Raw genomic sequence first — 26,190 nt, 5'->3', positions numbered from 1 at the left:
CAAAAATGCACCACAGAGACATTTTTTGAGGGCTCTATTTGCTGTTATGTAAACTTCTGCAAGCAGAAACAACATGACTAAAGATGGTTTACATTAAGCGGTAGGATATCTTGGCTGGATAAAAATGCAAATTGCCTGTGCCAATTTCCTGTTATTGTACCCAAAGCATTTATCATAGCACAACAGCCAGCATTGTCTGTAGGCCAGCAAGCTATAAAGAAACAAAGCCTGCTGCTTGACTAAGTAAATCTAAACCATGTTCAGTGTGACAGCAGATAGCCTTATTCGGTGGGGGTCATTTGTTGTTACATCCCTCAAGGGAATCTGTAATGTAGGATGGCTGATATCACCCTTTAGCCAAAGCTAATCACAAACTGGATGATTCTCCAGGCAGTAAAAAAACTTTTTGGCAGAGCTGGCAAGAGCATACTCTCAACCACAAATGGATTGCAGATGTTCCACACTAAAAAGCCTTTCTGGATTCTGACAACAGAAATAGAAGTAATCTTTTCAAATGTTAGAAAGAGCGAGTGAGAGAGAAAAAAAGCAGAACTTGTAGAAATATGTCTCTCCTTAGTGAATACGATCTGGTGTCTAATTCTCTCATTTGGAAGGGCTGATCTTGGAAAAGCAGCTCAGAAAGCTCTGCTGCCAGACACTGTGAGTCACAGTTTTCAGAGGGAGAGGGATCATTTCTTAAATAGAGCGCAAACAATCAATGAAAGAAAATAAACCGTCGCTCAAACCGGTGCTTCTCCCCTAGGGTTGGGAAACCAATCTTTAAATTGGCATTTAATAACACTAAACACCATCAGTTATCTTTACTTCTCAAGCTCTATTTTCTGACAGATCATGCGCTCTGGTTTTGTGGTTTCATGGATCTGAAACACGCCTCACTTGGTTTACAAAGACGATTCCATTTGCAAGTTAATGCACTCCCCTCAGATTTCTTGTGGCTTGTTTGTGAGGTAGTCTCTCTCTCTCTCTCTCTCTCTCTCACACACACACACACACACACACACACACACACACACACACACACACACACACACGCTTTGAAAGGTAAATGGTCCACTTTGGGAACGCAGTGGTATTAACTTACCTGCACAATTGTGATTTCCTGAATAAATCACAACATACTCTCCCATCTCAAAACTCTTTCAATAGAGTTCTGAGACAGTTCAGTAACCTCCCCTACAAAGGTCTGACACGCTTAGAAACCCTTTTTTATATCCCAATGTCATTTTCAACTGACTCTAAATTACATGTGGCAAAACCTTGCCACCCACCAGCTAATTCTTTTCACTCTCTTCCTGCCCTCTCTTGCTTCTTTCTCCATCTCCTTCCCCCTCCTTGTGTGTGATGGAAGGTGATGAAATGCCCCTAAATTACACAGACTGGTGTGATACACTCCGCAGACGCTCCCACACTGGTCCCTGCTTCAGCGGAACAATAAAACTGAAAAAACAAAAGGAAGTGGGGAAGATTTTCCATGGCACGATGATGTCAGGGCCACAGCAGCGGTCACCGAGTTCACCGTGAGCTTTCAGAGAAAACTACTCCGCTGTTGACGCCGAGCCAAAACGGGCTCAACGGGCTTAGGACCAACAGCTGGTTCTGGTTACCTAGCAACTCCCAAGCTGGGGGGGCTTCAGGGATGGGATAGTTCAACAGGAAGTGAAAGAGGGGGGCGGGCAAAACCCAGTGGGCTTTCTTTGTGGCAAGTGCAGCAACAAGAAGGGAAAGGCTCAATTTCTTGATAACAAGTCTTGCCCCCCACCGACCTTCCAAAAAAGTTACCCAACCTGGCAACGCAATCATGAGGTGCAAGTTTGCAGAACACCATTTGAATGTTGACAGTGTTTTCCTTTAGCATTTTAATGGGAAGCATCAGGGAGCTAACATGTTTCAATGCTGCACACATGCAGTTTGGCTGCACTGAGCTTCACACACACCCACAGCTGATAGCCATTAATGGCTGGTGATTATCAGGAGTGTCACAGATTTTGTTAAATAAAATGTTCAAGGGCATTCACAGCTCTCGGTGCCAATGCTCCCGTCTACTGTACCTCTGTTCTCTTCGCGCTGATGGTTCGCGTCCACCTGCACACTACTTAATATAAAACAGCTATATTACACTCTCACAACTCACACAACTGCGCATACATGTTGACAAGAATCCGCTGCCTGCATTCTCTGGAGTGTCTGCTTTCTTGAGTATGTTTACAATCCACTGGCATCTGCAGAAAGGAGGGGAGGTTTCTTTTTTTTATTATTATTATTATTTTAGCAGACTTGCCTCCTCCAGGCCCTCATTCCAGACCCTATCAGTGGCCGGCTGCAACATCGCCACCCCAGCCGGTCTCTTGTTCCACTATGTGGACACACAAAGACCTTGTTTGTCCTCCCTGCCTGCCCTCCACCAAACTTATCACCACCCTAACCCCCAGCCAAGATGGAATGAGGGGAGGAGAAGATGGAGGATATGACATGAAGGCAAAGTGTAACTGCATGTTAAAAAAAAAAAAAAAAAAAAAATGAAAGAGGGAGAAGACGGAAGCAGAAAACATACAATGTCATCAAGTCATCACAGGTGATATCAGTGTCACAACTAAAGGTGAGGGAGAGATGACAGCGATCCATCCATCCCCACCTCTTATTTAAATGCTGTCTTTTCTGCTTCCCCGGCACAGCCCAAAAACAATTTGGATCCTGTGACAAAAGCAGCTGTCAGCACAAGTGAATAGTGGACACTGCACTCCAGCTCTTCTTGGCATGCACACACACAGGTTGTGTGCACTTGTGTCAGGAGCATCCACTATAAGTTGTGTTTGGCGCTGCCTAAGGGAAGAACACTGATCACACTTAGTTACTGTAAATAAGGCGTTTCAGGGATGTTGACAGCTCTGCCTCTGGTAATTGAAAGCGAAAAAGAAAGTGTTGAATTAACAGCTGATTACAAGCCTGAGTCCTAATACAATTAAGCTGCTTGTTTGTGCCCCAAATCATATTTATGCTCCCTTTCACCATAATATTAGAAATTATTTCAGAAAATATTTCATACCATATGCAGTAAAATTTGGACAGTTACATCCATGGATCAAAACATATTAGTAAATAAATCAAAATCAAAATCATGAACCCCTGAAACAGCTATATACCCAGAGTTCATGCCTGAATACACATCCTGAGAGAGACAGTATTCACACGCGGGAACGACCATTAACACTCTCACAGAGAGCATCTCCTGTGCCAATGCTTCGCTGACCTTTGACCTTCCAAATGGCAACCCATCTAATCTTGCTTTCCTCTTGCTGCTGAGAGAGCTCTGCGGTTTCAAAAAAAGGAAACAATGACACACTCATGTGGGTGCTTTCCCTCATGCAAGAACACTCCCCCCCCACCACACACACACACACACACACACAGTTTTCATGACACACTTCATTGCAAAAACATAAGAGGCTCATTAGCCTTACAGCCAAATCCAGCCCCTCCCACCCCCCTTACCTCTTGCCATCACACACCACAGCTTTTTATTATTACCCTTTATGAGTTTGCACACACACACACACACACACACACACACACACACACACACATACACGTACAAGACAATGTGAAACATGCTCCTTGCCTGGGAAATGCTGTCTCCACATTCTTCAAATCATGAGCTGCACATTGCAGAAGAAATGTAGTGGAGAGGGACACAAAAAAAGAAGAAGTGGGCGTTGGGGGATTCTCACACAGTATGTCCTGGGGTTATCCTCTTGTCTCCTCTCTACTTCTTTCTCCTCCTCCAGCCTCCCTCCCTCCCTCCCTCCCTCTCTGTGTCTTCTTTCGCTGTCTTCACTTGCTCTCCCACCGCTTGTTTCCAAATCTGTCCTCCTTCGTCACCTCACCCCCAGAAGCTCCATTTCTCTTTCTCAGACGACTGGTACTCTTCAAAGGGGGGTGGGGGGATGGAAGGTGGCAAAGGAGGGCAGCGGCTGAGGGGGGAAGATGGGGACTGAGCGAAAACTACGATCGTCACCAGCCTGTGCAGTTGAAGCGGTGCCTTCAACTCCTTTAATCTCCAAAGAACTGGGGTAGGAAAAAAAATTAAATAAATAAATAAAGGATCTATTTGTCTTCAGCCAGCAATCAACACTTCTCTGCGCTCCTCTTTTCCACCTCTTCAGCCAGATCACTTGTATATTTTCTCCCGAGCCTTTCCTTTCCTGCTGCGTCTCCCTCTTCTCTCCCTTCACGGCAGGTTTGGGCTATTCATTCAGACGTCAGGCTCACTCCGTCAGCCTTTTGTTGCAAGTCACAGAAAGAGAGAGAGCGAGAGAAAGAGTGAGAGAAAGGGGAAGGGGTTGGGGGGGGGGGGGCGTTGGTGGAAAAGACGAAAAAAGACAGAGAAAACAAGCCGGTGCCACAGCTATGTAGGAGGTAAATAAAAGAGACGAAAGAGAGGCGAAGGGGGTGAGAGAGGGGTGGGAGGGTAAAATCCTTGAAGAGCACTAGTCACAGCGAGAGGTGCAGTGCTCCTGGCACACGTACGGCTCTCTCTTCCATTCTCTCCGACCTTCCCCTTCGCTCAACATATTTTCCTCTGCTTTTTTTTTTTTTTTATCTCCCCACCCTCCTTTCCTCCCTCCCTGTCTCTGTTTTATTATTTGTGATCTGGCCTTCACGGTCCTTTAGGAGTGCCAGCCCCTTCCCCCCACCCGCTTCTCAGTCTCACTCCCACTTGCTCACAAACTCTGCTTCACAGAATCTCACTGTGATTCTTATCCCGCCCGCTCTTTAACATGAGCACGAGTAGATTGATTTAACCGCTCAGCAAGCCATTAAGTGGCTTGTTTTCAAGGCTATAAAGTGAGAATTTCACTCAGTGTTCACATCAGCAATAGTTGTGCCCACACAGAGGCCTTGGACATGCACACAGACACAAGAGGGACAGGTGATGACAGTTACAGACAAGGTGAAAGGTGAGGTGAGACCTCCGTGTACATGCAGCCCCACAGGAGAAATGACCTTAATGTTTCAGTATTGCACAAACATTTGTGAACACTATTGTTCATCGAAAATTGTTTCCCATATGTTAAAATATCTGCACATATCTGTTTGCACTTGCAAACAGTTGATTCCTACATGGGAACTTGCGGCAACTCTTAAGCAGATCCTTCCAGGGCTCGACTTAACTCTAACGTTTAAAACCCAGCTCAGCAGTAACAGATTAGCATGTTCACAACTACACTAGCCTGAGAGTGCAGCACAAGACTGAGCTGCTCTGCCTCCAACAGACGCCTTAACAGGATTTCCATAAAGAAGGTTAAGAGGTTGCTGCCTCCGGGTCATCATACGCAGAAAACAACAGCTTCTGCAAAGGGGTTACACATGGTCAAGATGTGTCATCATTTAATTTTGAACAGTGGCGGATTGGAAGGAAGTGTATAAAGGTGTATAAAAGTGTATGTGCAAACATTTTTCAAATATATAAATATATTACAAAACTTTAATGTTCTATAGCCAGACACCTATCCTTCTTATTTCATGTTTTAAGACTTTGACATATAGGTGCAATCATTTTTTCTGATCAGAAATGTTCCACTATTTAATTGACTACACTTACTGCCTGTCAGTTGTTTTTGTTTACTTAATATCCAACTTGGAGAAAATTGTCTGAATCTTCCCCTTCTGAATTACAGTACTGAATAACAGCCAAATGTGTTCAACATTTGTGTAAACTTTGAGGAAAGAGATATTGAATTCAGGGCACACAGAGAAAACTGGACAACTTACACTTAGATCTCAAATTCTCACCCACTGAAACATCCAGAACCAAGGAACACAGAGTTTCTAGTTTTTGTTCTCTTTTACATATAGATTGTGCCTCAATCCAGTTGAGGCTTAGCTAATATTAAACAAGGCAAGAAGTGTGTTAAAGTTCAGCAGCGCAAAACGCAAATGAAGATCCAGAAATCATTCGATCTAAACGCTGCAGTTATGCCATCCTCACAAATGCAGTATAAGTCAATGTGTAATGACAATATGAATGAGCGACAACTGAGTGAATGGGCACCTGAGTGCTGAATATTTGCTTTATTATTAGAAAGGAATTTTGGTTCCTTCCTTATAATATAGCAGATTTTCAGCACTCAGGTGCCCATTCACTCAGTTGTCGCTCATTCATATCAGCTCTGATCGCGGTTGTCGGTCTGACTCATTAAGTGATCTGAAGATGTCCTGCTGCTGCTGCTGGGTTCAGGGAAGTGTTGAACCTCCTCAATTTGAAAACATCACACTCCATGTATTGTGCTGTGCTGTTGAACTGTGTGAAATGCACTGTAAGCTCACTAAGAGTGCAGTGAGATTAAAGAGCTCCATTGAAGAGGTTTAGTTACAACATGTAACCAGAGCCCACAAACTAGGCCTGGGGTAAAAAGGCCTCATTCATGAAAAGAGCGCGCTGGAGGGAGAAAGACCTACTGTATAATTTGACCTCTAAAATTCTCCATCCCATCTGCCTCCTGTGATCTACGTTTTGTTGCCAAATGACTGAAGCACAAATGAAATAGGGGGAGAAGGGTGAGAGGAGAGCAAGGGCAGTGGAAAAGAAGCGGGAGAAGGTGAGATGGCAGAGCTGCAGGTGGACAACATATGTTGAGTTTTTTTTTAATATTATTATTATTATTATTATTATTACTGCAATCTCAGCACATAAATCTCACCCTTGTCCCTTCAGTGCCACCATTCTTGTCCTTTGCTTTTCCTTCTCTATTTGTGTGAACTACCTTGGTTAGAAACTGAAAGAGATGTAAAGTAGACGTGAGTGTGAGACGGTCAGGGATGAATAGCAGAAGGCGTCACTTATTACGTCCCTCCTGCTGTAGGCTGACACCAACAGAGTGTGAACAGGCGTCCGCGAATCTATGAACATGGCTGACGTGCACTCTGAGAAATGTAAAATATTTTCCTTGGGTGCAAATGAAATTCATCTGCACCTCTAAACGTATCAACCCCCTTGCATAAGTTAACACAACGGCTGGCCACACACACACAGACAGACACAAACACACATTATACCATGAACATGGTCAGCCCTGCCTCCTCTTCGCTCTGGTTTAACACCCGTGAAGATTTCATTTTCTCAAAATGAATAATTCAGGGTGACTCCCAGGTTGGCACTGAGAGAGGGGGAACTGAGAGGAGAGGAGAGGAGTTAAAAGAAGGAAGACTTACAAAAAGGTTGGATGAAGGTAGCATGACTTTTGATGAGGAAAATGGGCGTCAGCTTCTCATTTCATTCCTTTTCTTTTTCTTTTTTTTGCCTTTGAGCTGCAAATGTTGGAGCATATGACCTCCTCTGTCCTTCCTTCGCCTCTATTCCCACCAGCAGCAGTTAATCACTTCAAGTCTCTCTGAAATGTGCACAAACTGCCCCGAAAGAGCTGTTTAACTCCCTGGTAAGACTTTGTCTTTTTGAGGGTCGGTTTCTAGTTATGACACCTGTACTGTATATTATGATACATGTGTATGCAAAAAGGTAAAACATTATTGATATAGATCTAAGCTCTTTTTAATATTTCGACACATTTCTTAAATTAAGAGTTAAATTTATGAGCATGCACTCCACTGTAAACATACGCTGGTGCTGAAGGATTTGTTAACAACATCAACAAAAACAGATGTTGACAACAGGTTTTGTTTTATTAATTTAGCATTTCATCTTGGATCTGCCATCTTCTGTGCTACTTCTTATGGTAAGTAGTTATTTTGGAGCACTGCATGGTTTGGAGCTATCCTCCTCCTGCGTTCCTCTCGCGTTCCTCCCCTCCCCTCTCTTCTCCTCCTTTACATGCTCCAAGTTGGCTGGACAGAGTTTCCATTTAGATCAATCCTCCACCCATTTTTGAGACTCTCTGCCTCAAAAGCAGTCAATCCTTTATGATCTAATCTAAAGCAGTCCTCAATAAGTTAAACGCCACTTCTTAGTGTTTCTTGCTCAGTGTTCTCTGTAATGTGCCGACTCTGGGTAGAATAACCCTCCATCCTCTCCGTTGCTATATTCCCCACCTTTCCTTCATAGGAGCTGTATGACCCACGACCCACAGTCACAAGTGAATCTGCTAGGTATGATGTTTTTGAGGAAATGACATTCTCCGAGCAAGTGAGTTAGAGAAAAGGAAGTTAAAGGTAATAAGAGGAACAGGAGGTGGAAAAAAAAAACAAGACAAAGGACAATTTAAACAAATGGAAAAAAGTAAAGGAGAAAGTGATGAATAAAAAATGAGCACTGCAGATTTATATGGATGTAAATTCTTGGCAGAGTGACAGCTAGATGGAAACTAGAGGCTTTATTTACTCATGAAGGAAAAGGAAGTCAGTGCCTGATATTAAAAGGAACATCTGGTGGGGAAAGCAGCTCCGCACTGTGCTTTAACACACGTCAACACTGACACCTGCTACATATGCATCATCCTACATACAAGCTGCAGGCTGGATTCAGAAGTTTTCTGTTAGTGTTATTCTCCAATTCCTTAAACAAAGAAAACTCTATATAGTCATGTTATGGCCAACAACTTAAGATAGTTTATCTCTTTTTAAGCCCTCCAAATTGTGTTTGACAGATATCTTTAAATGCAGTAATACCCATTAAACTCAGCTGACAATGCTTACAAGTCCATGAAGCTCAAATTGAAACAGCAGAGCTTTTTTTTTTTTTTTTAAATGAATAAATCAATTGTGAACAGAGCCCTGTCCCATAATTGCAGCTAAAATTGACCCAGAATCTGAAAATTAGTGCTGCTGAATTCATTATCATGTTTATAGAACCCACATTTTCTAGTTCAGAGGTTTCAACAAATTTGTTGTCTCCACTTTAATTTTATGTGCACAGAAGCTCGAACCTAAAACCGGAAATGTTCAACAAAAATTTCCTAACATCCACCCAAGCCTCGGATGTACTACAACTGCCAGGAACTGAAATATTTGTCGACGCACAAAAGGATTACTGCATCTACATCCATTATGGTCAACAAGTCAGAAGAAAGGACTTTATGCATTATAGGCCAAAATTAGGATAATGTGTATGTTGCTCGCACGGCAGCATAGTGGTTAGGGCTGTTGCCCCACAACAAGAAGGTCACGGGTTCAGTTCCCTGACCTGGGGCCCTTTTGTTCGTTTGCATGTTCTCCCCATGCTTGCCTGGGTTTCCTCCCACCGTCCAAACACATCATGTTTGGGTTAACTGGTGACTCTAAAATGTCCGTAGGTCTGAGTGTGGGTGGTTCGTCTCTGTCGGTCTCTGTCCCGCCCTTGCCCAATGTGATCTTGGATTTGCTCCAGCACCCCCCACAACCCAGAAACAGATAAGCAGTAGAAGATGAATGAATGAATGAATGTATGTTTCTCTGAAACATCATAATTTAATCCACTGGTTGCAATTCTGAAGGTCGTGTGTAGCAAACAGTGACCAACAGCATGATGAACAAAGTGTTTGACTGTCAACACAGATTAAGGCCAAACGTTGACCCTCTCAAATTCTAGACGTAACATTTAACATTCAGTCTGATTTCAACGTAGAGCCCAAGTGTGACTGACAGCTGTCCATGCCCTCCCCCACCCTCCATACAACTATCATCATCTATGAGTAGCAGTAGGACTCCCCCCTTTAATCCTTCACTCAGTTTAACAACTGCCTGTAGCTTTGACCTGGACCCTGTTAAAACATAATCTGTCATCTCCAGAAGTAACATGCCATAACCCTCCCCCATCATCAGGCAAGGTCCAAGCAAGCAAGTCACCCAGAGCAGAAATGACCTGAGCTGGCATCAGGTCCCCAATCCAACGAGTACACAAACAGAAGATAACACACCCAGCGTGATGGAAGTGAAGAACTGGATATGTCACAGGCAGCAGTTACACCACTGTGGGGGATGGGTAGTAAGTCCTAATGAGTCCTGTAAAGGTGGGGTCCTGCTGAAGGGTGGAGAGCATGTATACTGAGGTGTGTGGGGGTATGCTATCCGTATTCACGCAGGCACAATTAGTTCAGAGGGAAACTCTCCAGCTGTGGGTGCAACTCACTGCCGGACCTAATGAATTGTCTGAAATTGTCAAATTATCAAGAGTCATCACAAACTCATAACTAATCAGATTTTAAAGCATGTAAAATGTATTATTGCTACTCTTACAGGATAATTTGTCTACCTGACAAATTATTAATATGGAAGTGTAATCTCATTTTGTTGGCTAAAAATGTTTCTCGAGCAAAGCCTCCTAATTGATCCCACTTGAAAAGAAGTGCGTGAACACAGCTTATTAATACCATCTACTTGATGCATTAGCTCAGCCAGCCATTTCGTAAAAGAAATACAAGTAATGAGTAAATTTGCAGTGTTTTCTGACAATGGACGGACCCTTTAACCAGAAGCAAATCTGCTACCAAAACCCATGTTGCCTAGCAACATACAATTTGGGAATATGCTTTCAGAACAGCTTTGCGGTCATGTCCATTAACAGATGAAATTACCAATGCAACAAATGTCAGCCACATTCAAATGAGGTCTACTCTGCTGACTGTGTGTGTACTAACAAGGTAATTTATGTTTATGTGGCTTGAAGAAATCTTTTCCAGAGCAAGTGTCCATCTGTACTAAGAGCAGCAGACTGTTTTTGACCGGCAATCCATAGGGATTGTTTAATATCTGTTTTCTTGGGCCTAAAGATCATAGTGATGCCAACAAAACAGCTTCAGTTACATTATTCATTTCCAGCTTGCTTTGGCGTCCATTAAGGTCCAATACAATCCACTGGTTATGTAAAGTTGTTCACAGACTCACACAGGAAACCAGGAGGACAGTCTGGACCGAATGAGAGAATCTGTGGATTAGTGCAGCAGTGGAAATGGGGGATCTGAGGGATTAATATCCCCCCTTCTCATTACAACCTGCACAGAGAAAATGACACAATCACACATTGGCCATCACCACTGTAATTCGATTTTATCTGTCCAGTGATGCCACTAGTGATGCTCTAGCAAATGGGTGCTGATGGAGAAATCAACCCTTATTGCCCCAAATCTCTGAAATAAACTTTTTGGAAGGTCATCGATGAAGAGATAGCTTCTGTCCCTGAGTTAAAGCTTTAATATGTCACATGCATTCAAAACATGACTCAGTTGATTACACAATGGATGTATTAAACAGGAAGTATTGACTCAATATGTCCAATTCAACTGGAAGCAGAAGATGAATTTTATGCACAAGCTGACATGTAAAACCTGATCCCTGTAGCCATATCAGAGAAGAGGATGGCAAAGCTAATTGCTATTCCAGGCAGTTCACTGGGCCACCTTAACAGCAGCAGGACCAAAGGAAGCCTACGTGGTCCAACTGGCTATAAAGCCTTCCCAGGCTATGCTGATGCACCCCCATTATCATAAAGCACTAAGAGATCCATGTTTATAACATCAGAGACTTGAGGGCTATAGGGAGATGGTGTGTGACACACCAGAAAAGTTTCAAGAAAGGCAATATTTACATCAATGGCTCAGATGAACAGCTAAGATCGCCATTATGGACCTTTCTCCATGTACTATATAGTTGTGAGAAATTATGTGATTATAACAAGTGGGTTGCTACTTACCATGTGCACGACATACAGCTGCTAAAAGCGCATAAGAATGAAAGAAATCAGGGGGAAAAAATTGCAATGAAATCGCACATTTTGTACATAGATGCACACCAATGCAAGCCAATGCACATACATACCCAGACAGCTCATGTTCCAGGACAGTTAGCACTACTGCAAACAGTATCTGGTTTATTAGTCAATGAAGCCCTTAGTGTGAACAGCTCACACATGGATGCAATGACTAGACTGTAGCATGAAGACTGAACAGTTGTTGAAATTTAAAAAGGTATCAAAAAGGGGTGCTGACAGCTGTTCCTCCCAAATCCTCTATATGGCTCCCCGTCAGTGCTATTTTGTGTTGTATTTAATGGGGCGATACGTCATTCTGACAAAGGAACTGCCTAAGATTACTCAAATAATAAAAGCTCTTCACACTAAGTCAAAGGAATTCTGACAAATCTGGTTCTCACGGAGATAAGGAGACAAGGAAGCGAGATGTAAGTATCATTTAAGGATCATGGCAAACTAGGACAGGCAATGGATGGCCCGAACTGCAGAAGTTATCATTTTAAGGTATTAATTCATAATCCTGACAACAGTTTTCAAAAAAGAAAAAAAAGAGAAGCAGCAACATTTAGATTTTGCTCTGCTGCCCTAGATAAGAAGGAAAGACCCGCCATTCATCTATTGTTGATGTAATGAGAACAAACACGACAGCAAACAAATTATGGCACTGACCATGAAAATAAAATGATTCAAAAACGTTCCATAAACATTGCCAGTGTATTTGAACTTTCTTGAAGTCAGGCACGATGCATCACACCCCACCAACTACAAGCCAAAAAGATCTCACGGGCTCTCTCGCTGAACAATGGTTGCACAAACAGAATACATAAAAAAAGAGAAGAAAGACTCTCTTTGACCAAAATGACATTCACGTAGCAATGATTCAATACAATGTTATTTTTTGTAGGAAATACCAGAACCTTTATATCGGTTGCTTTTACACTGAATGGCTCTTAGAAATATCATGATATGACCCTCCACATGGAGGAACACTGCTTTGTGGAGCTATTCAAACCAGTGAGAGAGAGTGGGAAATGTCTGACAGATGTGTAGATGGATATAAAAACACGGCCAAAAGTAAACAACTAAATGTGTGAGGGCAGAAGTAAAAACAGACAGAAGAAAAAAAAGGATTTACTTGTATCTGGAGATGCCATGGTGGACACGATGACTGGTGGGCCTGTGCGCCGACTTAGTTTCTGGTTTGCAACCAGGGCACCTTGGCCTTGAATGGGTGCACCCACAGGTACAAGGGCATTGTCTGATGCAGGTCCCACACCCTTACGCATCAGCTGAGAACTGGGGTGAGGGCTGGGCATAGGTGACAATGGTAGTAAGTTCCTGTCCCTCTTCATCAGCTCCATGGGCACTGTGTAGTTGGTAGAGTATGCTTTTGGTACTTGTTGTGGTGGCTGTGGTAGAGCTGGCATTGACACAGGCATTTGCTGTGGCATACCAGGCATGGAGTGAATAGAACCTGGTATGGCAGGCATTGACCCTGTCATATGTTGTGGCATTATCTGCATCCCCTGCATGGACATCCCTGGCATCGAAGCCCCAGAAGAGTAGGCTGACATAGGCCTCGACTGAACAGGCATAATGGCTCCAGCATATGGCCCTGGTGAGCGAGGGGGTTGGCCTGGGTAGCTTCCTGAGGTTTCCAGGAGGTGGTGAGAGGGGGCACTGCTGGGCCTCCTAACCATTACTTCTCCCATTCTTGGCGAAATGGTCTGCAAGGCCCCTGGAGTCGGTGGAGGCATCAGCTGGGGGTCTACAGTTAGAGCCTGCGGAGGGTGCTGTGGATGCTGGTGGTGGTGCTGCTGGAAGACATCTGAGCGATGGCTAAAGCTATTGGAACGGCCCCTCATGGGCGTCTGAGATTGGGAGAGGACTGGTGGAGCCTCAACAGGTTTCCTGCAATTGTGGAGTACTCGAGAAAGAACACGAGCCTGGCCAAGATTGGGGGCCACAGTGCGGACATCGTTCTCCTCCATAACAGCCAGCATGCTAGTCGAGTCAAATCCCTGCTGTATCAGGGAGGAGATAGTGCTCTCTGACAGGCCTTCATTTCGCAAGAGGGCAAGGAATTCAGGATCAGCTGCTTTCTTGGGGTCAACAGGCAATGGTGTCGGTGGAGCCGTGGGGGGAAGGGCAGGAAGGGGAGCAGGAAGTGGTGTTGCTGGGGGAGGTGGGACTGAAGCTGGTACAGCCTCCACAGGAGCAGGTACAGCTGGGGCAACAGCAGCAGGTTGCACTGAGGCAGATAGAGCGGGAAGTGTAGCTACCATAGAAAGGTTAGCGTCAGAGACGGGCATGGTAGGTGGAGGCTGCAGGGGCTGCTGCTGCTGCAGGTGCTGCTGCAACTGGTCTTGCTGCAACTGCTGTTGCTGAAGCTGCTGTTGTTGTAGCTGTTGTTGCTGAAGTTGTTGCTGCTGTAACTGCTGCTGTTGGAGTTGTTGCTGAAGATGCTGCTGTTGAATTTGTTGTTGCTGATGTAACTGCTGCTGTTGCATTTGCTGTGGAACTTGTTGTTGCTGGATGGTGTAGGGTGAGGCTGTCTCTTGCCTCATGATCATACCTTGACTTGCAGGATCTACAACTAGACAGGTGGCAGCCTGCTGCTGTGGATCAACTGGATGCCCATTAACATCAGTATAAACTGACTGGCCAGTCAGGGGTGGAGGCTCGCTGGCGTACCGAGGAGACACATGCTCCATGCCATAATGACCAGGAGATGGGTCTCGGGAGGGGATGCGCTGTTGGGCATCTGGTATCATCTTGGCAGCAGTCACAGCACCAGGTTCCCTATAGGCCCGATTAAGCTCATGAGCAGTTGGAGGTGGGGGAGGAGCAGGTAGAGGGGATGATGGAGCCTGAGGTCCTGCTCGCCCTCCTTGACCTTGATCCCATGCAGCACGGCCCCCAGGTGCTATCCCAAAATGAGAGCTTGACCTACTGAGTGGATGAGGGTGAGGCGGTGGAGGCTGGTGCTCTGGCCGATAGAAAGCCTCAGGTGGTCGAGGAGTCATAGCGGGGTCATGGGAATAATAATCCTGATGCGAAATAGATCCTCGATGAGCCATGGGTGGTCGTTCGTAGTGATTTAGATCTGGCACGGAGCTTTTCCTCAAGCCCCGCAGGTCGTGTCGTTCTCCGTAAACCTGCCCATAGAGAGAGTCTTGGTAGGAATACAGGTCGCGTTTCAAATCCAGGTCAGGCGGACGCACCCCTGGTGGAGGCTCGTACCACCCCCCTCCCTCACCGTATGACAGAGAGCTTCGTCGGCCCGCTAGTCTTGCCTGCTGCTCGTAGACACTGTCAGCCCCCGCCCACTGACCCTCATTCCCCCCTAATGTGTCCCAACTGTGGGAGCGACCAAGACCCAACTGTTTGTTAGGGACAAGCATTGGCAAAAAAAAAAGAAAAAGAAAAGAGAAAGCTGAGAAAGTATCAACAGTCAAAAACAAAACAAAACAAAAGCTTCTGCTTGTAGCAGGGATCAAGAAAGTTTTGCTTCAATTCTTGTCTGTTGCAGCACCAGAAAAGGGAGATATGAACAAGGAGAAGACGCAGGAAAGAAAATTCAGCAGGGTCTACCTCTTCACCCGATATCAGCTTGTAATATTGTAACTCCACGCTATCAGGTTACTCCCACTTTGGCTGGCAGTCCTTGAATAATTAATCTCTGTTCATGCCGCGCTTGTTGTGTACAAGGAAAAAAGACACCACGCACAAACACATCACACCAAACCACCCTAACACAATACGCCGCGGAGGTAGAACAACTACTCCAAGGAGGATGCTGTAACAGGATATGTGGGTGAGACGGCCACCAAATGTTCATAAAAAAAGAAAAAGGAAAAGAGAGGGTAGGTTGAGTTATTGGTTGGGATGGGCAGGGGCTTGTACTAATCCAGTGGGGTTTATCTCTCTCTTCTCCTGGACATTTTACTCACTCTGCCGATTGCTTTGAGGGATTACATCTAAATAAAGCCTGTTTAATTCCACCTCCCACTCTGACATCATGTGTACCAGATACATGGGTATCTGGTGATAGTGGTGATGATGATAATAATGGTGGTGGCGATGATGATGCCCAGTGAGTCCAGCCCCAAACCCCTCCTCTTGCAGAGTCACCTACCTGAGGTGGTTGTTGCTGTTGATGTGCTGTCCTCAACAGGTCTGACCTTTTAGTTTCCCAGAGTAAAAGCATGGGGAGGGGAGGCCACTCAAAGCACGCGGCTTCATTGAATACAAATGAAATACAGTTCTCTCAGCTAAGTCCCATGTGCTGTCAGTAAACATCAAATCCACTCTGATTGGACACTAATCCTTCAGGACCCATGCTCACGGCAAAGCCACCACGCAACTGCTCTCCAACTCAGTCTGAAATGTCCTTGATGCCGCCACAGTGCGCACTGTCAGACCTCCAGTCTGTATGTTAATTGGAGGACAGATATAGGAAAACTGGACCTGACCAGATGGAGATGCATAACAAAATCCATCTGCAATGATTGTCCTATTTTCCCTTCAGTGGTCCAGTTGATTATCAGTGTTACTCTTGTTGCGTATGAAGTCAAATGTGCACTATGCATCACTTGTTCAGAAAGTCTCAAGTTTAACGTTGTTTCATTTGTTTAATTATATTACTACATGAGGCATAGCCATATATGTTTATTACTGTTGAAATACGGCACCTTTCCTCGTTTCCCAAAGCTGCTCTGATCTCCTTCGACTGTAATCTGGATTTACCCCTTCACAGAGAAAAGTAAAACACTGGGGGAGTGCGGTGTGTGCATCTGTATTATGTGCGTACGCATGTGTTTGTGTGTGAAAGGGGGAAGGGTTGTTTTTGTAAGAGCAGTTAATCCAAAGCACCTACAACCTATGACTTACAAAAACACGAGGCTTGAGCTGCAACACAACAGGGACTCATTCCACGGGATTCAAATATGCCATAATGGGGAAAAAAAAATATAAAGCTGAAGAGTTACATGTCAGTCTTGGCCATGAGCCATACATGTTATTAATACAATACATTCACCATTTAATTTAACCAAGGCGATATTCATTGTAACGTATGGTTCTGAGAGTGCACCTGCCTACATGGCTGCCTGCCCGCATTTTATGTTACTGATGCTGAAACTTAATTCATTCTGCAGTGAATACTTGTTTATTAATGCGTAAAAACAGATGAAGAAGTACCACAAATATTGTAACCTATGAGGAAAGTCTTTGTTAACATCAGCATATTGAAAAGGGTCCTGAATATCTCATAGAGGGCATGTGGAAACTGTGCAGGCATGTCTGTCATCTGTGCTAATATCTTGTTTAATCATGGCTGTGTAATTGGAGTAGGACAAGATCAGAGAGGGAGTGCAGAAGTCTGCTGTTTGCCCAAGATGACAGGAAAAAGCTGATGAAAAACCAATTGCGCAGATGACTGAGAACTTTTTTTTTTTTTTTGGTAAGGTCACAGGAACATTAGTCAGCCCAATGTAAAAAGGAAATTAAAATGGGAAGGAGAAAAGATCTAGAGCCAAGTGTAAAGATGAATTATTAAATCAAAGCTGAGAGTTGGTGGAAAAGTCATTTTGAAATTTAACAGTTAGTGTTTTGCTTTTCCATATACATATTTTTTTCTTTTTTTCAAGTTTTCAAGTCATTTCAATTCATGATCGACATTCATCACACAATAGCACAAAGTCATGTCTGCGTTTTTATTCAGTTTTACGAGTGGGCTCAGATTTGGTCAAAAAAAAAAATGTTCAGCCTGTTAACTGATGTTTGCAAATTATGTCGCCCTATATCCACCTTTGTAAACCTGGGAAATAAGTCTACGTATTTATGTAAATCCATACATGTGTATATGTATATTTACTAATAAAACCAGCCTCTCAAGAATTAAGCAAACGTGTTTCTGGTTTTCTGAAAACACATTCACATGCACACACTTCGAAGAGCAACAGTCTATATAAAGTATAAGATCCCTTGGCATCTTTCTTCAACCCTACAAACTACTGTCATTACTCTCAGGAGACTCTGACTCTCCGCACAGCAGAGAAGATCACATCCTTACACTCGCTCAAACAGAGACTGGGGCAGAGGTGTGTACTCAGGGTATGCGGATCTAATCCTGACAGGAAAGTAAATCACAGCTCTGTTTGTCTCGAACTAAACAATGTTTGACTTTCAAATTCTAATGTTCCTCCATTTGCCATACTTGCCAGACTGTGCACACAACGCCAGATTCACTGTAACAGAGGGATTTGGGAATTAAGCTGGGGATTTTAGAACAAATATAATACCACCCCAGCAGAAGCTTATAAAGACCTTACATTGAATAAGACTTGACTAAGGAAAAAATTTTAAAACGACTAAAACATACAGAAACCTTGGGTAAATGAACTTATATGAGGATACAGTTGTATAGTTCAGAGTTCTTCATTGCTACTAGATTTTATAAAACACTTAACTTGGGTCTGGTGCTGTGTATTTGTTCTTCCACCATTAGGGGAATACTGCATTAAGCATCAAGTAACAAGGCAGACATCATTTGTAATAGCTCTGTGTATGTGTGCATCCATGTGTGTAGCCGTTGGTGCAAGTTTTAACAATGTAAAATGTTTGCATGCTAAACGTTTGAGGCACAGAGTTTACATGCAACAAGGCTGCTCACCCCCACACACACACACACACCCACACACACACACACACACACACACACACAACTTGCATGATCCCACATCCCCTCTTTCAGCCTTCTGATCCCATTCTGCTCATCCTCAGTCGTGCAGCAGAGGCAGCAGTAGCCACGGTGCTTCATTAATGTCCCTTTTCATTCACACACGCAAACTGCTGCTAAAGCCTTGGCCTTGGTGTGACATGCATGCATGAATAAGAATCACACGCTAACTCAAAGGGAATACTGCACTGCAACAGAAATAAAAACAACTGTCTCCTACACTGTGACAGGTCGCATACAGGCGGCATGATTTGAATGTTAAATGCACCTTGACTTATGCATGAGCGTGGGGCAGGAGGCACCAACTGGAAATGGGATTACAATACCAGTACAACTACAAAGAATAATGCTATCAGATAAATTGCAGTGCATTGTTGACAGACATTATATACATGGCTGCCTTGGATGTGATTCCAGTGGGATTATTTTTCTCTAAAAGTATCTCCATAGGGACAAGATGGACTGTAAAATGGAGGCTGAAGGCAACGGAGCTTGTACTTATCTAAATAACAATCATATCTACTTTGTGCAGTATTCTGTAATGATAGTTTTGTTCCATTGTGTTGGTATGTACGCACTGAACACTCACAGCAGCAAAAGCGCTAAAGTTCAACAGAACTCCCTCAGAATCAGTGATGTAATGGAGAGCGCTCTTTAGCCTTAATCCATCTCCTTAGGGTGCACCCCATCACCCCACCTCCCATGCCCATCTTCCATCCCTTTTCCAGGCCCAATCCTGAAAAGCCACAGGTAATTATAATACTTAGCATTGTAGCTGGAGAGTTCATTTAGCAATTCAGATATTTTCCAGGAACCTCATTTCAAACTTTCAGTAACCGCTAAGTTACATGCCACGTTAAACAAAGACAAATACAGGCGGTAGACTTACAAAAAGACTGAACATAAAAAACTGTTCATTCCAGTGGCTGTCACACTTTGTTAATAATAACGCAATAACCTCAGCATTTTTCCTATAAGTGATTACAATACCCCCCACCCTCCGGAAAAAAAAAAAACAAAAAAACAAAAAACAACTCCCTTTTCTATCCGGCTCTTCATAACTCCATAACAAAGTCTATAAAAGGGTCATGGGTTTTGGTGACAAGCCTGCAACAAGCCCGAGTTGTGTGTGTGTGTGTGTGTGTGTGTGTGTGTGGAGGGGGGGGTCAAACCCAAACATTGCATCAATGACCTCATACCAGAGATGAATGTCAGACTGTGGGGTGGTAAAGCCTTGAGATGAAGCCTCCCCCACACGCTCTCCTGGAGGAGGAGAATGACATCAGGACTACTCTTTCCTTTTTCCTACACCTTCTCCCTGGGCATCCTCTCAGCCTTTGTTATAAAGAAAGAAAAAAAAAAGCCTGCATGAATTATTCACAGGCCACATTTTATCTTGTTTCAGTGTGACATAATTTACTGTTCACTGTTTGAACATTTACTCCTGCTGCACACATGACAAAACAAGATGCATTATTGAGCATTAACATGTTTATTTAACTGCCAACTAAAACACTTGGAATCAGCACCATGACAAATTCCACTACCCCACCTTGTGGTGTTTGCGTCCAAGCACAGATTCACAACTTGTAAATCAACATTCAGGAACATGCTGTCATTGTGACCTAGTTCACGTCGCAGTGCCGCTCACATCCCATCTCTGCCCGGATCAGTCAGCTTGCTCTGGCTAAACGTCAATGGCAACAACTTGCACTGCTGCCCAAGCCAATGCATGCTGGGTACGCAGATGGAGCGGACAGAAGGAGAGAGAGAGAAAGAGGGAGAGTTAGAGAGTTGGAGAGAGAGAGAGAGTGAGAGAGAGAGAGAGAGAGAGAGAGAGAGTGAGAAAGGGGAGAGAGGATGAGGAAAGGGAGTATGGGAACTGATGCTGACAACAGATGTTTGCCACAGTTCCCTTATTGCAGTTACACTCCTCTTGGCACTTTATCAAACCCACAACAGAAGGAAAAGCTCCACCATATACATCTTTAAAGCCGATATACAAACTACTCAATGCTGTGAGGCTCAATCAAAAGCAAAGTGGAGTCTTTTGCATAATGAATCAAAATTGATTTTCATGACATTAAAAACATAAAAACCTTTTTGTGTTTTGACAAGTGTCATTGTTTAGTCGTTAACAATACAAATAAACAAAATAATTATATTTTTCCTAACTGGGGTCCAAGAAAAATAACTGCTTTAAAAGAGACAAAAGAGAGATGGCCCTGGGTTTGAATGCGTCTCTAATTTGAAAACCAGCAAAAATCCAACATGAAAGCAAAGGACGACAAATCACATTAGATATCCTGAACGGTGAAACATCCACCATTCCAGTAAAAATCTACATTCCAGCACTGTGACTCCTTCTGATGGGAGTAAACAACCACACTTGATCAGCCATTTCGAATTCGATTTAGACCACAGGCATGGCTCAGTTAGCCACTCATCACAATGAGTAAAGATTTAATCAATGCACTCCGCTGTGAGACAAGTATTGGATTGACACAGTTACCCTCCAAAGATAAATGGAGATTAGGGAGGCTTCTCTTGCCGTCTCGCCAACTGCAACCCACGACAGCAACGCAATCACAATCAGTCCATTGCGTTCTTGTTTTTGTCAATACACATAATATGAACTTTGATTTCTATTTCACGCCTCAGTCCCGACACTCTGTTTATAGATGATAGTGGGTGGCTTTGACATTATGTTGCAGAAAGCCCCATGCCTCTGGTTTCGTAATGCCCCGTTTTTTATATGGCTGAACAGATTCAACACTACTGTGAAAACAGCGTGATTCACCAACCTCTGATCTTTTAACTTCCTCAATGTGAATCACCCTCTTCTACACATTTTTAAGAGCAGCTGTGGTGACTAACTGCAGCAGACAAATCCTCCTTGGTAGAGCGATTTCATTGTTGATAAGAAGGAGACACTGCAGAAGATGTCTGTGGGACAAATGGTGCAGATCAGAAAATACTGTTATATGATGTTTACCACATTTCCCCCTTAGAGAGTCCGGCGTCATTCTTCTTGTGTGAAAAAAGGAGAGAATAAAGTGTTTCCAAGTTTGCAGGGCTGATGGTTTTGGGGAGTTTTGAGATGCCACATGTGGCTCTCATTCTGAGGGTGGAAACAGGCAGCACCACAGCTTCATTTAGGAATCTATTATGTTTTGTTTCTCAATCTCAAAGGGATTTTCCTTTGAAAGGAACAAACAGGAGAGTTTCAGTGTCGTCTGTGCAAAGAAAAAATCCTGTAAATTTCCCTTATAGAGCACTGAGGTGAAACAGTAACTTCTTTGCTCTTTTACATGAGTAAAATTATGGCATTCTCAATCATGTTGACATTTGAAATAATGCAAATCACCAAAAACATAATCTTGTAACAAAACTCCACTCGTGTGATTAACTTGACTGTGAAAATTAAAGTGAATTTTTCAATGCGGTTGGTTGTTTGACATTCTCTCAGTGTCCATCTGTCATGACCGTCACAGTTTGACAGACTATTCGACAGAGACAGCGGTTGGAAAGTTCACATTGGAAGAGATCCTGGGTAGATATTACAGACATGGAGGAAACAGTTATGACCAGGGTACGCTTCAGTCGAACAAGTTTATACAACATGTCATCCAACAATGTCCACAGCTTGGCTGGAGTGTTTATGGCAGCTCTGAGTGACCACACTCAAAAGGCAGCAACTAGAGAGGAGGATATAATGCAGATAATGGCACACACTTTTGGACAGTCTATCTTTGAAGTCATTCATGGTGTGGGCCCTCCTTTACATAGACACACACAAAACTGACAAAGAAGTAAGAGTGTACCTTTCCTATAAAAAAAAAAAAAAAAAAAGTCAACGGCCACTTGGTGCAGGAAGAGAAATTCAAATGCCTGAAGGTTGTGGGTGGAGAACATCTCAAAAATTGTTTGAGCAAATGGTGAGAACTTTACTTGAAGCATACTGACTTTACAGCCACATGAATTAATCACAATTTAACTCACTAGTGAAATAACTAAGAGTTCAAATTCTATAGAAAACGCTGCAGCAGTTTCATTTGTATATTATATAATAAAATGCAGGAATGCATTTCAGTTTTTCACTAGATGAAAGAAAACCTCAGTGAGAAACTGCATTGAGCTCGCTGATCTATCTCTTTAAAGAGTGGCGAAGATGAAACTATCTGCAGTGTATGCCTTCCTTTTGCATGAACATTGGTGAGTATGGACACAAAAACAAACACACATACAAAATGAACACTCAAGAAATTTTGTGACTCTAGTTATTTAGAGAATAAGTAGAAGAAGAAGAAGAAAGCCAAAATGAAAGGACAATCTTTTTCCCAAAGCAAAAAACACACATACAGTCACACATACACACAAAGACACATATGCACATCTAGAAATCAATCCCACAACTCAGGGCTCTGATGAGAGCTGCCATTTATTACTCCCTACTTATTGCTCGCAATCTGAAAATATAGAACTCAAGTGTCATTCAGCCATCAACTGGATCTCTTCGACAACACAACACACCCACCCCCTCTCCTCCTCTCCTTTTTTTTGGCTGCCTTCAAAGCCAAAGTTGGTCCCAAGGCTCCCTTTTGACACACACACAAACACACTTGTGCAACCGATGCCACTAGCTGGATAAGTAGCAGCAGAGCAGTAAGGCTTAAATACTAGTGAAAACTTCTGTAACCATACATAACAGCATTCACCCATCTTTTTTCATGGGTATTGCATAAACCTGTGATTTAATGCACATGATGAGCTTTAAATTCATACACCAAAAGATGTACGCATCCCACAACCTCAATTATCAGCTTGCAATTGTATATCCAGAGAGCTGGGAGTAAATGAGTCTGCCTCACCCTCACAGATCCTGTCCAAGCGCTGGCGTTTCACTTTATGTTTGTCGACCAGTGCCATCCCGTCACAGCTTGACGCACTCTCTCCTCTTTTGATTTTCTGTCCACCTCTCTTCCTCTGAAAGTCAGCAATCTTCCAAAGTTAATCAGCTGATATTTATAGACCTGAAATTCAAGAAAGCAGGGACAAAGGTCAATTTTGTAAATCACTCTGGGGGTCAAACATACGCATTCAGTGTATACAAAATAATCTAGTCCAGGCAGGTGAAAATTTTGTTTAGTTTTCATTCCCATGCCCTGATTGGTTAATGAAAAATATTTTACACAGTTGCTGCCATGTGGTGTGTTGTACCAGACGTAAGTACTTGGCTTTTCCAACTAAAATAAGGGAAGGTGTATGTAATGCAAAAAACAATAAAAGAGTTGTTACTTGTAGCTGAGAACATTTTAGTCACTTACTGGTGTCATGATAATCTGGCATTATCTGACAAAATTTTCTAAACTTACATCTCAAGGAATCATGACCTGTCAGGAGTCTCCCATTAAACCTTGACAGAATCACTGAATTTGCTAAATTAGACATTTTTGCCCTGCAGAGTCTGCTCTCCACCAGAGGGAGCTTCATCTCAGGCAGCACCGTTTATTTAATGAAACATCACCTCTGCAACCAGAGCCCCAGCACTGACAGAAACAGAAGCAGTGAGGGAGTAAAGGAAGCATCTTCAGAGGACTGGTGGTCCTCTAAAGAGTCTCCTGTCTGGTTGCTGCTGAAGCCTGGGGGACACAGCACAGACCAATTTTGTGGGGAAAGGCAGGCAGGCAGACGGAGACAGACAGAGGATGGTACGAGAAGGCATGCATGCACAAATGGGAATTAGGCACACACACACACACACACATACACAATGACAAGCAAGATGACAAGCAGAAATGTAGGCATGGATACACAGTTTAAAGGCAGCGAGTCAAACAGAGGAATGTGGGTCAGTTAGTCAGCAGACAGGAGGAGGTTGTATCAGCAGAATAAAGACATGAAAGGGGGTTGGTGGGAGGGAGAGGAAAGTACTAGAAAAACATCATCTAACGGGATGAGTACAGTGTGACACCACCATCCTCCTACATTTAACTGTAAATCTCTCAGTGCTTTCCCATTTGTCCCCATTTCTTTCCATATTGGCCTCTGAACCCCAATCCTAGAGTGTTGCACTTTGAAAACAGCTCTCTTAACATGATGATATATTGATATTTGCACTGCAACTGCAATTATAACCGTTATATTCTGGTGGGGTGGAGGGCAGGATAAGCAATATGGCTGAGTGATGAATTGATGCACAGCCTTTTTATTTGGCCAGCTGTTGGGGCATTTCCCCAGCTGCAGGGACAGGAGGGGGAGGTGCTGCAGCTAAGTAAATTTAAAAGACACGTTAGCGTAGGTAGTACATTCCTCTTGCATTCAACATACTTTGAGCACTGATATATCTCTGACATGGCAAACACATTGCGGGTTGCTTCACCAGTCAGCTGTGCTGCTGCTTCCCTCCTCCACAAGGTAAGCCTTCCTGCCAAAGAGCTGAAGACCCACATGTGGGAGTCAGAAGAGAAGTAATTGAGCAAGAGGGGAAAGCAGGAAACAGTCAGTCTGAGGCGGGGGAGTCACACTGCCTCGGCTATGAATAGACCGTAGGAAACATGCATGGGCATCTCTCAGTGCTGTAGAGCAGTCACACTACAGGTCATGAGAGCATCTGGCTATTTGAACATGATAAATTCTCCTGATGTAGACGTTTTACTGACAACTCTCTCAGTGGACAAACATTAATTCAGACTGCAACATTTGGATGGGAATAAAATCACAATAATACCGTATTTATGGTGAGCTGACATTGGGTTATTTTTAAAAGTAGCTTTAATTCAAAGGTGGTTTAATCTAATGGCATCCCTTTTTACCTATTGTATTGTGATGATAGTTTCATTGATCAATATGCGACATAATTAATTTATGTGATACCCAGTTAATTCCACCACACATTAAGTTGATAACCAATATTTGATTGATAGAGTGTGGTGTCAATTTAGGATAAAAACTTTGACTTAATCATCTAGGTCTATCAGACTATCACTTGTTTTACCAAATTTTAAAAATATTCATACTTTTTGCAGCTTCAACAGACCCTTAATCAGTTGTATTATTTATGCAATATGTAACTTGAACCCCCCCCCCAGAACCACATTCAGTTAGAATAATAACCATCATCTACACCTGGAATCATCTCAAATATGACATTTCATCACTCTTCAGCGGTGGTCTCAAATGAGGGGATGGCAAACCTCATCGGCTCAGAGGAAATGCCTCCTCAGCAATTTGAGAGCGAGCTACATTTTACCAAAAGCCCAAAGCTGTGGTATCCATGACTTCATTTCCATAAATTAATTCCAGAGATTTGACTCATGTAAGGAGGAGATCCACTCCATTTCCAGAGGGAAAAAAAAGTCAACTCCACTAAGTGGGTTGAAAAGTCAATAACAACTTTGAGCAGAGCTCTCTATCAGATGAGTCCAAGAGAGGAAGAGAGGAAGTACAGTTATCCTGGAGTCCTTAGCCCCATTGCTGCTGAATTGTTACTTGACTAAGTGCTGTTATGCAATTTAACAATAAGGGGATTGACCTGAGAAAAAATATGTGCTCAGTGCCAGAAGAGGAAGAGAAACACAGGAGAAAGTTATACACACAGATACAAATGACAAAAACACATCTCAAGGGATTGTCTGGCTTGGCACAGAGAGGGCAAACATTTTGCTCAATACACATGTGGCAGTGTGTTACTTGTGGCTTGTAGTTGTGTTCACAGGTTCTCTGACAAGTCTGCGAATGTTCCAAATCAGAT

At 43.3% G+C, this 26,190-nt stretch overlaps 1 protein-coding gene across 3 annotated transcripts in view; it reads right to left on the bottom strand.

Moving 5' to 3' along the window:
- ctbp2a (C-terminal binding protein 2a) overlaps positions 1–26,190 on the bottom strand; it is a 59,948-nt gene that overhangs the window by 17,810 nt on the left and 15,948 nt on the right. Inside the window, exon 2 of one of the 3 annotated variants that reach the window (XM_029520451.1) lies at positions 23,309–23,470. In XM_029520451.1, coding sequence (XP_029376311.1) covers positions 23,309–23,366 — 58 coding nt within the window. In that variant the 5' untranslated portion in view covers positions 23,367–23,470. Of the gene's footprint in view, positions 1–3,637; positions 3,768–12,830; positions 15,100–23,308; positions 23,471–26,190 lie in introns of those variants that run through there. The other 2 variants (XM_029520450.1, XM_029520452.1) reach the window with 2 other exon arrangements.

This window comes from Echeneis naucrates, chromosome 15 (assembly GCF_900963305.1).
Source record: "Echeneis naucrates chromosome 15, fEcheNa1.1, whole genome shotgun sequence".
Lineage (NCBI taxonomy): Eukaryota > Metazoa > Chordata > Actinopteri > Carangiformes > Echeneidae > Echeneis > Echeneis naucrates.
Note: the sequence above shows the minus strand (reverse complement) of the source record. Positions and strands in the feature narration are given on the sequence as shown.